Source organism: Ochotona princeps, chromosome 15 (assembly GCF_030435755.1).
Source record: "Ochotona princeps isolate mOchPri1 chromosome 15, mOchPri1.hap1, whole genome shotgun sequence".
Taxonomy (NCBI): Eukaryota; Metazoa; Chordata; class Mammalia; order Lagomorpha; family Ochotonidae; genus Ochotona; species Ochotona princeps.
The window spans coordinates 17589547-17601323 of record NC_080846.1 but is presented as its reverse complement, the minus strand read 5'-3'; the positions used below and the strand labels follow the sequence as shown (position 1 = coordinate 17601323).

The 11777-nt window shown below is 52.8% G+C and overlaps 2 protein-coding genes across 3 annotated transcripts; one reads left to right on the top strand and one right to left on the bottom strand.

The window, feature by feature from the left end:
* The first annotated feature begins 2000 nt into the window (after positions 1 to 2000).
* Positions 2001 to 4771, top strand: CDK4 (cyclin dependent kinase 4). Of its 2 annotated transcripts, none has more exons than XM_058673527.1 (8): positions 2001 to 2234; positions 2684 to 2923; positions 3013 to 3148; positions 3252 to 3419; positions 3583 to 3692; positions 3894 to 3944; positions 4081 to 4216; positions 4404 to 4771. In XM_058673527.1, the coding sequence occupies exons 2-8, from the start codon at positions 2706 to 2708 to the stop codon at positions 4497 to 4499; spliced, it is 915 nt and encodes a 304-aa protein (XP_058529510.1). In that variant the 5' UTR covers positions 2001 to 2234; positions 2684 to 2705; the 3' UTR covers positions 4500 to 4771. The 2 variants fall into 2 exon arrangements, with proteins under 2 accessions (XP_058529510.1, XP_058529509.1); XM_058673526.1 differs by having other exon boundaries at positions 2003 to 2234; positions 2687 to 2923; positions 4404 to 4770.
* A 400-nt stretch (positions 4772 to 5171) lies between these two features.
* TSPAN31 (tetraspanin 31) lies at positions 5172 to 7403 on the bottom strand. The gene is made up of 6 exons (XM_004582974.4): positions 7109 to 7403; positions 6471 to 6638; positions 6158 to 6238; positions 5723 to 5851; positions 5370 to 5483; positions 5172 to 5278 (listed from the first exon to the last, which is right to left on the bottom strand). Exons 1-6 carry the CDS (start codon positions 7169 to 7171, stop codon positions 5204 to 5206), a joined length of 630 nt encoding a protein of 209 aa, XP_004583031.1. The 5' UTR covers positions 7172 to 7403; the 3' UTR covers positions 5172 to 5203.
* Positions 7404 to 11777: the final 4374 nt, after the last annotated feature.

Genomic DNA, 11777 nt, shown 5'->3' with positions numbered 1-11777 from the left:
GCTGGAAGCAGACCAGGAGACACGGACGCCTAGGACTGTAAGCAGTGGGCAGGGGAGGTGGGAGCATCCCTCCCTGCACTCAGCTGCCCTCACCTCTGCCATTCTGAAGCCAACACCCTGCACTTGCTTTGTGTGTATGGGTTCCTCCCCCATATACACAAATCAATCCTCCCCTTGCCCCGATATGTTGTTCTCTGCCTGGCACTTCCATCCTACCTCCCATTCCTCCCCTTTGCAAAACTGAGGGGCAAAGGGATTCCAGGGGAATCCAATGAGTGGAACACACTGGGAAAGAATTAATTAGTCAAAGAGTAATTCACAGGGGATGGGAGAGGATGGAGCCAGGGACAGACTGCCAAATCCAGACTCCCCAGTAGAAAGTGGTGGAGAGGGACAGGGTGTGTTCTGTTTTGGATGGACAAATGAATGAACCAAGAAAAGGTGCTGGGGACCAAGCGCACCTACAGAGAGGACGGCTATCTAAGACAGTGAACCATGCAGGACTTATGTGGAAGTTGAGGCCACGTGAAAACTGCTTGATAGGAAGGGAGTCACACACTCACACTTCGCTCAGCCTTCTGGAAGGCTTACATACCAACCAGCTCCTGGTGTGTAACCATCAAGACATAAACAGACACACACACACACCAGCCTCTCAGTTCAGATCTTTCAGATTTCCTCACCAGTGCCCTTGCATATCAGAAGGGAAACCTGTACTGCCATGCCTTCCATTTTTGCCTGATCATGGTTTATATTCATCCTCAAGTCTGAACGCTTACATTCCCCACCAGGTAGTTAAGGAGAACGAAAACATCAGGGTGGAAGAAGTATTAAACAGGGTCACGGATGGCTTCAGATTTCAGACAATGTCTCCAAGGGAGACATCCCTGTACTTCCATGTCATCCAAGAGCTGGGAGACCAAGAGAGAAGTGGCCACAAGAGCAATCTGCTTGTGTCTGTCCACGTGTGTGTAGGTGGAGGCCATTTGGAGAAGGCTGGATTCTGGCCAGGGCCAAGAACTCAGAAAGCTGCACCGGGAAAAGGAGGCGACCCAGGGACCCCAACTGAGCTCCACAGGTCACAGATGGATGTAAATCCATCTCAGATACTGGTGATGATGGTAGACTTCTTTCAAATGCGGGCTCCTGTAGCTGTGCATCTATGGCAAACATCACGTGTATCCTACACCTGTGTGTACATACATACACATATCACAGAGTTGTAGAATCTTAACGCAGAAAAGAACTTGAGGTGGAAGCTGAACCTGTCATCAGTAACCTCTCCCACACACAGCACCTGGTCTTTAACACTCTCAGAGAGGATTGGAGGTGCGGCAGGGCAGAAGGCATTACCTTGCTACCCTTCCTGTTGGAGCACTTTGTTAAACTGCCTTCCATCCCTCGTAATCCCAGTCTGCTCTCAGATGGGCACCGCCTCCTTCCCCTTTTATAAGATGACACTGCAGGCTACAACTTTCTCCACAGTGTCATCACCACTTCAAAGAGCTATGACTGAGACACCAAAACAACTCCCCCCCCACACACACATTGGAAGCAAGCGCTCAATAAAATTTTGTTGAATGAATGAACGAAACAAAGAACACGGGTGACACTGCTTGCCATGGCCGGGGAAGCAGAAAGGTGACAGCCCCCAGAGGACGCCCCCGTCTCCCTGCCAGGCTCGGCCTTCAGCAGCCGGGAGCTGGGTGGCCTGGGTTGCCATGGCACCGCCTTGGGCTCCGCCCTCTCCTGGTCCCCCTCTCCTACCCCACCCCAACCCCCAGAGATGGGGCTTTAGGCAGCCGGGTCACGTGCCCCACCGCGTAACCACACCTCTGCTCCTCGGAGCAATGTCAAGCGGTCACGTGTGATAGCAACAGGTCACGTGGCTGCCATCTCCCCTCCGCCCCCTTCTAAGCACACCGCCCCCCACCCGCCCTTCCACCTACCCCGTCAGCCCAGCCGTGCCGCCCCTCTGCGCATGGGTGGCAGTCACGTGTCCCGAACGTCCGGCGCCTGCCCCGCCCTCGCAGTTTCTGCGCGCCTCTCTGGCCGCTGGTCACATGGTGAGGGTGGAGGTGCGGGGGCCTCTCTAGTCTCCGGCCTGTGTTCTATGGTCAGGCCCGGAGCGTCCAGCTGCCCAGGACAGAGCTTGGGTGTATGGCGGCGCTGCAGGAACCAGCTCCCGGACTCTGATAACGGGCCACCCCTTGCAGCTCCCAGCCTGGCGTGAGGTGAGCACAGTCCCTGCTACGATTAAGGGACCAGTCCCGTCCCACCCCCCACCGCCTCACACGCGTGCGCTGCGATTTATGGGAGGGTCACCCAGGGGCGGGAAGCAGGGCTTTTGTGGACGTGGGGAGGTGAAATTTTAGGGACTGAGGCGTGGGATCTTCGGGACCAGGTGTGCTGTCCTTGTGATCGTCTTTGTGTTGGATGCGATGTTCCCAAAGAGAAAAGAAAGGGTCTTTTGGCTTTTTTTTTTTTGGGGGGGGGGCCCTCATGTGGCTGGAGGGGCTGTGTTAACGGAGCAGAGGTCCCGGGGGAGGTTGAAGGTTGAGGAGCACGGGGGATTCAGGGGATGGTTCTTTGTGCTACCTGGGGTGGGAATCACCTGGCCGCTGCCATCGCGTGCGATCCTAACTCTGGAAGAGCATTGAGTGGTAAGAATCTGTGTGTTCCGTAGGGTCGACACTGATCTGAGGATGGCTGTCTCTCGATATGAGCCGGTGGCCGAAATTGGCGTGGGGGCCTATGGGACCGTGTACAAGGCCCGGGATCCTCTCAGTGGCCACTTTGTGGCCCTGAAGAGCCTGCGTGTCCCCAGTGAAGCGACGCCGGGAGGGGGCCTTCCCATCAGCACTGTTCGGGAGGTGGCTTTACTGAGGAGGCTGGAGGCTTTTGAGCATCCCAATGTTGTCCGGTGAGAGGAGGTGCAGGGTTGGGAGTGGGGGTGGTGATAGGGAGGGAAGTGGGGAAACTAGTGAACGAGTGACCATTTTCTCTGGCTAGGCTGATGGACGTCTGTGCCACCTCTCGAACTGACCGGGAGATCAGGGTGACCCTAGTGTTTGAGCACGTGGAGCAGGACTTAAGGGCGTACCTGAATAAGGCACCTCCACCGGGCTTGCCAGTAGAGACCATCAAGGTAAGGGCCGGGGGTGGACACGAAGAGATGGACTGGGATATCTCTAGGGAGCCCTGATGGTTTTTTAGGTCTGCTGCATCTCTGCCTCTCCCTTGCAAATCAGGATCTGATGCGGCAGTTTCTGAGAGGCCTGGACTTCCTCCACTCCAACTGCATCATTCACCGAGACTTGAAGCCAGAGAACATCCTGGTGACAAACAGCGGCACCGTCAAGCTGGCTGACTTTGGCCTGGCCCGAATCTACAGCTACCAGATGGCACTGACACCTGTGGTCAGTAGGATGACATGGTAGCCCATGTGGCTTCTGACGGGGTGGGAGAGGGCATGCGCAACGCAGTGGAGAATTCTTAGGCCTCGTGTTCTCCTGCATGCAGTTGTGCTTACAGGCAGTCCTGCGGCCAGGGGCTTGTGAGGCTCACACACTCTTCCTGTAGGTGGTGACACTCTGGTACCGTGCTCCTGAGGTTCTCCTGCAGTCTGCTTATGCCACGCCTGTGGACCTGTGGAGCGTCGGCTGTATCTTCGCAGAGATGTTTCGGCGAAAGTAGGGGACCCAGGTTCCCTGAACACCCTGCAGCCTCTCAGCCCTGAGCCACCTGCATGCCTTGCCCATGCCTGCTGACCCCACCTTCCACATTGCTAGCCCAGAAGTAGAATTTAGATATTTCATATCCCTTTGTCATACCTTGGCAGGAATCTTGCTACTACTGAGTGACTGCTACCCTATTATTACTTCTTGCCTTAGGCCCCTCTTCTGTGGAAACTCTGAACCTGACCAGTTAAGCAAGATTTTTGAGTAAGTAGCTGGTGCGGGGTGGGGGCACTGGGAGTCCTGTTTGTGCTGAACCATCCTCCCCCCAGGGGTTGTGAGCTGGAGAAGGAAACCCTCCTCCTACCCCTGCCCCATAACAGAACCTTCCTGTCTCCCATAGCCTGATTGGATTGCCCCCAGAAGAGGACTGGCCCCGAGAGGTGTCCCTTCCCCGAAGTGCCTTTTCCCCACAAGGGCCCCGCCCAGTGCAGTCAGTGGTGCCTGAGCTGGAGGAGTCCGGAGCACAACTGCTACTGGTATGGCCATGGGCATGGAGGAGACAGCGCAGTCTGTGAGGGCCCGCGTGGTGGGGGGACGAAGAGCAGGGAGCAGCCATGGGGAGAGGGAGGCATAATGTAGTGGGAGGTCCACCCTCTGATGGCACTGCAGGGGGCCAGAAGGCTTTCTCCTGTCTGGTTTTCTGACCTTGGCTTCTACCCCTAGGAGATGCTGACTTTCAGCCCACACAAGCGAATCTCGGCCTGCAAAGCCCTACAGCACTCTTACCTCCGTAAGGAAGAGGACAACGACCCAGAGTGAGCAGCGGAGCCTGGCCAAGAAAGGAAGGGCCACTGCCCTGGAGAGCAGCAAGCACACCAGCTCTGCCTCTGGCTCTGGGCTGGGGCCTCCAGCTTTCCACAGAGCCTACCGTGCTGCCTTCATGACGTTCCGTCCTGAGCCTCACCCTCCTCCTGCCCCCCTATTTGTCTACACTAAGGGGTATGGCCCCATTTTCCCCCCTTTCCTACCTTGATACTGGGAACCTTTTTTATACAGGAAAACAAACAAGAAAAAGAAAGCTCTTATTTTTTAATGTGTCTTTGTCTGATTTGCCTTGTCATTGGGGAACTGGAGAAGCCACGAGGGAGAGGTAACTTCCCTGGAGCCCCCTTCAAGTCACACAGGGGCTGGGCAGCTCTGCAGAGCCTCTTGGCTCACAGACATTCTGGAATTTAAATGGCTTTCATTTGTATGTTTACTGAAATCTTTTCAAACTGGGCCCTGTGTAGGAGAGCTCTTCACAATTTTCTCTGCGGCTCCATCCCTTTAAGGATCCACAGAGCCTGGCTAGTGTCAAGGTGGTCCCGCCTGGAAGGGTGAAGTGGGCAAGCAGCTAGGAATGACTCCAGCCCCCATCCCTTGCAGTCCGAGGAGCTGCCCGCATCCACGTGGGAAGACAGACAGGAGTCCCTGTGATGTTGGCTGCCACTGAAAAGACAGGAGCAAAGCCAGGAGGGTCTTTCTCATAGAAAGGCACTGGGGTTGGCCCGAGGATCCTTCTGATTCCGAAATCTCATTGCTAGCCAGACACCCAGGATCTGTAGGAACAGAAGGAGAAACAAGACCACTCAGCTCTGACCTCAGGTTAGGACCTTAGAGAGGGGTGCCCCTGAGCTCGCAGAAGTTCACCTCTGTAAAGCTGAAGAATAGTCCGACGCCCCCCAGAATTTTCAGGGCTTCATCCGAATGCTTAAGAAGTTTCTCTCCACACGTGGGGCAAATGGTGCTCCTATGCCTGCAGACCTGAGAAAACCAAGGTGCTTAGCTGCCTTCTCCAAGCACCTGTGGTGCCCAGCCCCAGAGATTACTGGAGTCTGACCAGTACCCTACAGCTTAATACTCAGTTTGGCATCCCATACAGGGAAGCTGGGACAGAAGGGAGTTGCTGGAGAGACAGTGGCATCTGCCAGTTTGGGCACTGTCTATTGGATTTCCCATCTCACTCCCAACCTCCCTTAGGCCCGACCCAGTCACCAACTCACTGCATTGCAGGAACCGTCATCTTGGGATGTAGCCGTGAGGTTGAACAAACCACAACAGTCCAAACTTCTTTCCAGTTCGTGCCGGGTTTTGTTGCTCATGACCCGCCACGAAGCATTGATGACATCTGTCTGCAGGACGTGGGCAGAGGGCCATTGGTCTCCTGACACTCTAAACTCAGTTCAGGATCCCCAGTTTCCCTGTTCTGCCAGAGGGAGCCATCATTCCTCTGAAGCGTGACACTGCCACAGTTCTAGACTCAGTCATCACAACACCCACCTAAACTCTAAGTCACCCTCACAGAAAGCTGACATTTCCAAGGAAGCAAATGCCTAAGTGCCTGAAGTGGTAGACCTAAGGATGCTGTGTGGGTAAAGCTGGGGCCAGACGTCAGCCCAAGGGTGGAGACAGAAGGGATGCCCCCTGACTCCCTTTACCTGTTTGCTTCGGTTAATAGCCAGACATGAGCAGGAGATTCCAAACTGAAAGATGAACACCAAACCAAGGATGATCATGTACTGAGAGTACGAGTTAAGGAAAACAAAAATACCTAGATTTCTTTATGCTGCAGTCTAATAAAGTAGACTTACCTATCCATAGAATCCATACATTCATGGCCAATTGTTGACAATGAAATGAGCATATGTTTATATAGACAGCGGTCCTATCCCTGAGGTTCCCCTAACTTTAGCCCTCCCAAAAGCCCGTGTGCATCCCCCTCCCTGCTCTTGTCCCATCCAGTCAGGATACAAAGAACAGCAGGACCTGGTGGTGGTTGACAGCACCTACCAGGCCAGCCACTGCAATGAGGAGGAGGAAGACCCCCACGGCGATGACTCCTCCGATGATGTGGATGCTGGACACCAGCCCCAGGCCCTTACCCCAGGCGGCCACTCCGATCAGCAGCAAGCCCACAAGCTACAAGAAACAGCAGAGTACAGCTCCATGAGGCCTGCCAGGCAGCACCGCTGACATTGAACAGGAGGACCAGGGCAAGCTGGGAGGCTCAGGAACGGGGGCGCATCCCGGGGCGCTACCCCCAAAGGAAGCTGGAACCGGGAGGAGAGCATCACTAGCGTCCATGCACGGAACAGCCTGCGACGTGGTCCGCCACTTTTGTGTTGGGGGAGAAAGCTTCAACGAGGGATGGACGGAGCCGACTTCAGACACAACCCCCGCCCACCACCCTCCCAGGACCACCCCCCACAACCGGAAGACTCCCCTCCCACGGAAGTCCCCAAGAATGTTCCCCTCCTCACCGGAAGTTCTCCAGACTCTCCCCGGAACCCCGAGTGCACCCCTCTCCCCACCGGAAGTCCCCAGAGTCTCCCCTCTCGCGCCTCCCCCGCTGGCGCCCCCTCTTTCCTCCCCCACCTCAAAGACCTCACCATGTACACCACGTTGAGCGCGCACAGCGCATTCTTGGAGCAGGCAAAGCCTCCGCAAACCATAGCCCAGGGTGTGGGGACCCAAGCGGTCCCTAGGACTTAGGGTGGTGAGTATTGGGGGCCGTCTTGTAGGTCCCCGACAGCTTCTGTCTCTTTAAATCTAGGCCAGCCAAACCCAATTCTCTGAGTTTGCAACGTCCCACCCCTGCCTCTGGATTGACGAGACGGGAAGCTAATCCCGGGTGTCTGTGTCCTGAATGCCAATCAACCTGCATTACGTCTCCGAGCCACCTCCCCGGCTCCGCCTTTAGGTTCTTCATTGGATGAGCCAGAGTACCGGGGCGGAGCTTCCAGAGCGTCTCCTAGGAACCAGGGCCGGATTGAAAACGGAGTTGATGGGGCTGGGATGCAAGCTGAGAGAAGGCTGGTCCAGGGCGGGAGAGCGACTCCCTTGAAGAGAAAGTGAGAGGAAGCGAGCCAGGCGGGAGGGCCCGCCCCCGCCTGTTCCCCTTGGACCTGCAGTGTCCTCACGATGACGCCATTGTCTGGTGGTTATTGCGTCACACTTGGAAAGACCTTCAGGAGCGCCCTATTGAGCTACTTGGCCTGGGCCCAGCAGCACCAGAACACATCCTCAGAGATTTGTGTGTGCTCCAGTACACATGCTGTTCTGTGCCCTGTCACCTCCTGACCAGGAGTGGCTGTGCCAGAAACATGGGATGGTAAACAGTGGCCTTGAGCCGGCGCGTGATTTGAGGTGACTGGGCCACCCAGGTGCGCAAGCAAGGGTGCATGCTTGACCTTCCCATGCCTGCAAAGGCCGACACTGAGGGAGGAGGCTGAGAGGCTAGGAGGAGCGGAAGAAGGAGCCCCTACGCGGCTGATCCAGAGCTGGGGTGCTGATGGTGGTGAAGGCACACTTGGTTGCGCTCAGTAGAAAGCAGTTGCCGACAGTCAACCCCGTCAAACGGTTTATTCCTTGCAACGGGCTGACGATGAAACAAATGACGTTTGGCCACGACATGTTAGCTGTGTGACTAGTGGCCAGGGACTTCAGCTGTTCCTGGTTTCCTCCTCTGTGGGGTGAAGAGACACCATACAGGCATTTTCAAATTCTACTGGGTAGTGTCAAATCCAGTTCCCAACAACACAAGCGTTCACACAGTTACCATCTTTTATCCCTCCATTGCTAAAGACTGATTTACTTATTTGAAAGGTAGAGAGACAGAATCTTCCATTTGTTGGTTTATTTCCCTGCATTTTTCTCCCAAAATGGCCACAACAACCCAATCTAGACCAGGCAGAAGAAAGGAACACAAGAATGCCATCCTGTCCCCCACCCCCTTGGTGGGTGGCAGGGAGTTGGATCAGAATTGGCGCAGCCAGGACTTGAACTGGCACTCCAACTAGGAATGGGTGCATCACAAGGCACAACCTGACCTGCACAGCACCTGCCCTGGCCTTGGTAAATTAATATCAAGCAAGATGTACAGAAGACTTTGGATGGGGCCAGAGAAGTTTGAGATTTGAAACAAAGTAGCTAGGTGAAAACCCACCTTCCCCTCAGTCCCAAAAGCTGTCCTCACTGCTTCAATGTCTCATTCACCCAGTTCCCTTTCAACTACTCAGCCAAGGGCGGGGCAGTGGTGTTAGGGAGAAGGGGACAAGTTGGAAAGTGAATGAGGTATCTCAATTTTTTTTTCCTGCAGAATGGGAATTAATAACTCTGTCCCCTGGGCTTATCGTGAGGATAAAACATATAAAAACGTATTGTAAGCCATGTAATGACCATGTTAAGGATTGTCGGAGTGATTGACAGTCTGGGAGTTTTATCTGGCTATATAGGCTGTTTTCCTTCTCTGTCCTTCACTTTTCTTAGAACACCTGGACCTTTTAACCAGGGGTGGTTACAGCGGTGGCTGGCTGAGGAAAGTTTGCATTGCAAGAGGTAAAAGGTACTTCAGAAAAGTTCACAGGGGGGCATGGTGTTTGACATAGTATTTAAGATGACACTAAGGAAGCCTGACTCTCAGTTTAAGTACCTGGGTTCGGGTCCTGACTCCACTTCTGCTCCACTTCTAATTCTGGCTTCCTAGTACTGTGCACACTGAGAAGCACCCGAGAATGATTAAATACTTGGAGTTCTGTCATCCCTGTGGAAGAAGGAGCATGAGTTCTAGATTCCTGCATTCTGCTCAGCCCGGCCCTGGCTGCTGTGGGAATGTGGAGAGTGAACAACTAAATGGAAGTTCTCTCTCTCTCATTCTCTATATTTGAAATTAATGGAATAGTTTTATTCCTTAAAAAATTTATTTATTTAAAGATTTATTTATGTTTATTGCAAAGTCAGATATACAGAGAGGAGGAGAGACAGAGAGGAAGATCTTTTGTCCGATGATTCACTCCCCAAGTGACGGCAACAGCCGGTGCTTCACCGATCTGAAGCCGGGAACCAGGAACTTCCTTCAGATCTCCCATGCAGGTGCATGGTCCCAAGGCTTTGGACCATCTTCAACTGCTTTCCCAGGCCACAAGCAGGGAGCTGGATGAGAAGCCAGGCCACCGGGATTAGAACCGGCGCCTATAAGGGATCCTGGTGCATTCAACGCAAGGACTTTAGCTGCTAGGCCATTGCACTGGGCCCTAAAAATTTATTTTTTATTTTAAGGGCAGAATGACAGAAGAAGAGACACACAGAGAGAAAGCATGAAAGAGAGTGTCTTCCATTTGCTGGTTCATTTCCCAAATATCTACAATGGCTAGAGCTGGGCCAGTCCAAAGCAAGGATCCAGGAGCGCTTTCTGGATCTCTGACATGGGTGCAGGGGCCTGAAGACTTCGGCCACCTTTCACTGCTTTCCCAACTGTATTACCAGGGAGCTGGAGCAACAGTGGAGTAGCCAAGATTTGAACTAGGGCCTCTATGGGATGCTGGCATGGCAGGCAGAAGCTTAACCTATTATACCACAGTAATGGCCCCAACAAGTAAGAATATTAGATGGTAAGTTTTTTTTTTTAAGATTTATTTGTTTATTATTGGAAAGTCAGATATACAAAGAGGAGAAACAGAGAGGAAGATCTTCTGTCTGCCGATTTACTCCCCAAGTGGCAGCAAAGGCAAGAACTGAGCCAATTCAAAACCAGGAGCCTGGAACTTCCTCTGGGTCTCCCACGTGGATGCAGGGTCCCAGGGCTTTGGGCTGTCCTTGATTGCTTTTCCCAGAACAGAAGCAGGGAACTGGATGGGAAGTGGGGCCTCTGGGATTAGAACCAGCACCCACATGAGACCCTAGCGTTTGCAAGGCAAGGACTTTAGCCACTAGGTTACCACACCAGGCCCCCCAGGAAATCTTTTAAAATTTTTTCATCTGGGTCCAGCTGAGGATGGCCCAAAGCCTTGGGACCCTGCACCCAAGTGGGAGACCCAGAAGAAGCTCCAGGCTCCTGGCGGATCGGCTCAGCTCTGACCTTTGCTGCCACTTGGAGAGTGAATCAGCAGACTGAAGATCCTCTCTGTATATCTGACTTTCTAATAAAAATAAAACCAATCTTAAATATTTCCTGGAAATTTCCTGTATATGTCTGTGTACATGTATATCTGACTTGGAAAGGAGGGGAGACAGATGAAGATCTTCCATTCACTGGTTCACTCCTCAAGGAGCTGCAAAGGCTAGAGCTGAGCCGATCCTAAGCCAGGAGCTTCTTCTGGGCCTCCCATGCAGGTGTAGGGTCCCAAAACTTGGGCCGTCCTGTACTGCTTTCCCAGGCCACAAACAGAGAGTGGAAAAGGAAGTGGAGCAACCAAGACATGAACCAATGCCCATATGGGATCCTGGCAGATGTAAGGCGAGGATTTAGCCATTAGGCTATTGTGCCAGGCCCTAAAGCATATATGATTTATTTATTTTTATTGGGAAGTTAGATTTACAGAGAGAAGGATCTTTCATTTGCTGAACTCAGCCAGAGCTCAGCCAGAGCTGAACCAATCCAAAGCCAGGAGCCAAGAGCCAGGAACTTCCATATCTCCCACACAGGTGCAGGTTCCCAAGAATTGGACCATCCTCCACTGATTTCCCAGGCCACAAGCAGGGAGTGGGATTCTAAGTAGAGCAACTAGGGGCCTGGCATGGAAGCCTAGTGGCTAAAGTCTTCACCTTGCATACACTGGAATCCCATATGAAGCTCCAGCTCCAGCTCTTGTAGCTATTTGGAGAGTGAGCCAGCAGATGCAAGATCTTTCTCTGCATTTCCTTCTCTGTAAATCTACCTTTCCAATTTAAAAAATAAAAAAGGAAGTAAAGTAGCCAGGATATGAACCGGTGCCCATATGGGATCCCAGTACATGCAAGGCAAGGATTTAGCCACTGAGGCATTTTTTTTACGTAACATTCATTTTATATGAAATTTCTGGAGATCCTTCATATACGTGGGTTTCAACATTTTACTCCATTTTCCATGAAATTATTTTTTTAAAAAATCCTATAATTGTTAATTCAACTTTCTACCATTTATTTCCAGTTTTATTTCACATGCAGAGAGACAGACAGAGCTCCCGTCTTCTGGTTCGCTCCCCCACATGGACACAAGGATTTGGACTGGGGCAGGCTGATGTCAGGAACTGGGAACCCAACACAGATCTCCCATGTGGATGTCAGGGTACCCGGTCACGT

What these genes read in the sequence shown, in the direction of transcription:
- CDK4 (XM_058673527.1), top strand. Translation starts at nt 2,706, where the DNA reads ATGGCTGTCTCTCGATATGAGCCGGTGGCCGAAATTGGCGTGGGGGCC. An exon ending in GAGCATCCCAATGTTGTCCG is followed by an intron (nt 2,924 to 3,012) that starts GTGAGAGGAGGT and finishes TTCTCTGGCTAG; the next exon opens with GCTGATGGACGTCTGTGCCA. An exon ending in AGATGGCACTGACACCTGTG is followed by an intron (nt 3,420 to 3,582) that starts GTCAGTAGGATG and finishes CTCTTCCTGTAG; the next exon opens with GTGGTGACACTCTGGTACCG.
- TSPAN31 (XM_004582974.4), bottom strand. Translation starts at nt 7,171, where the DNA reads ATGGTTTGCGGAGGCTTTGCCTGCTCCAAGAATGCGCTGTGCGCGCTC. An exon ending in ACCAGGTCCTGCTGTTCTTT is followed by an intron (nt 6,239 to 6,470) that starts GTATCCTGACTG and finishes TCGTACTCTCAG; the next exon opens with TACATGATCATCCTTGGTTT. An exon ending in ATGACGGTTCCTGCAATGCA is followed by an intron (nt 5,484 to 5,722) that starts GTGAGTTGGTGA and finishes TGGTTTTCTCAG; the next exon opens with GTCTGCAGGCATAGGAGCAC.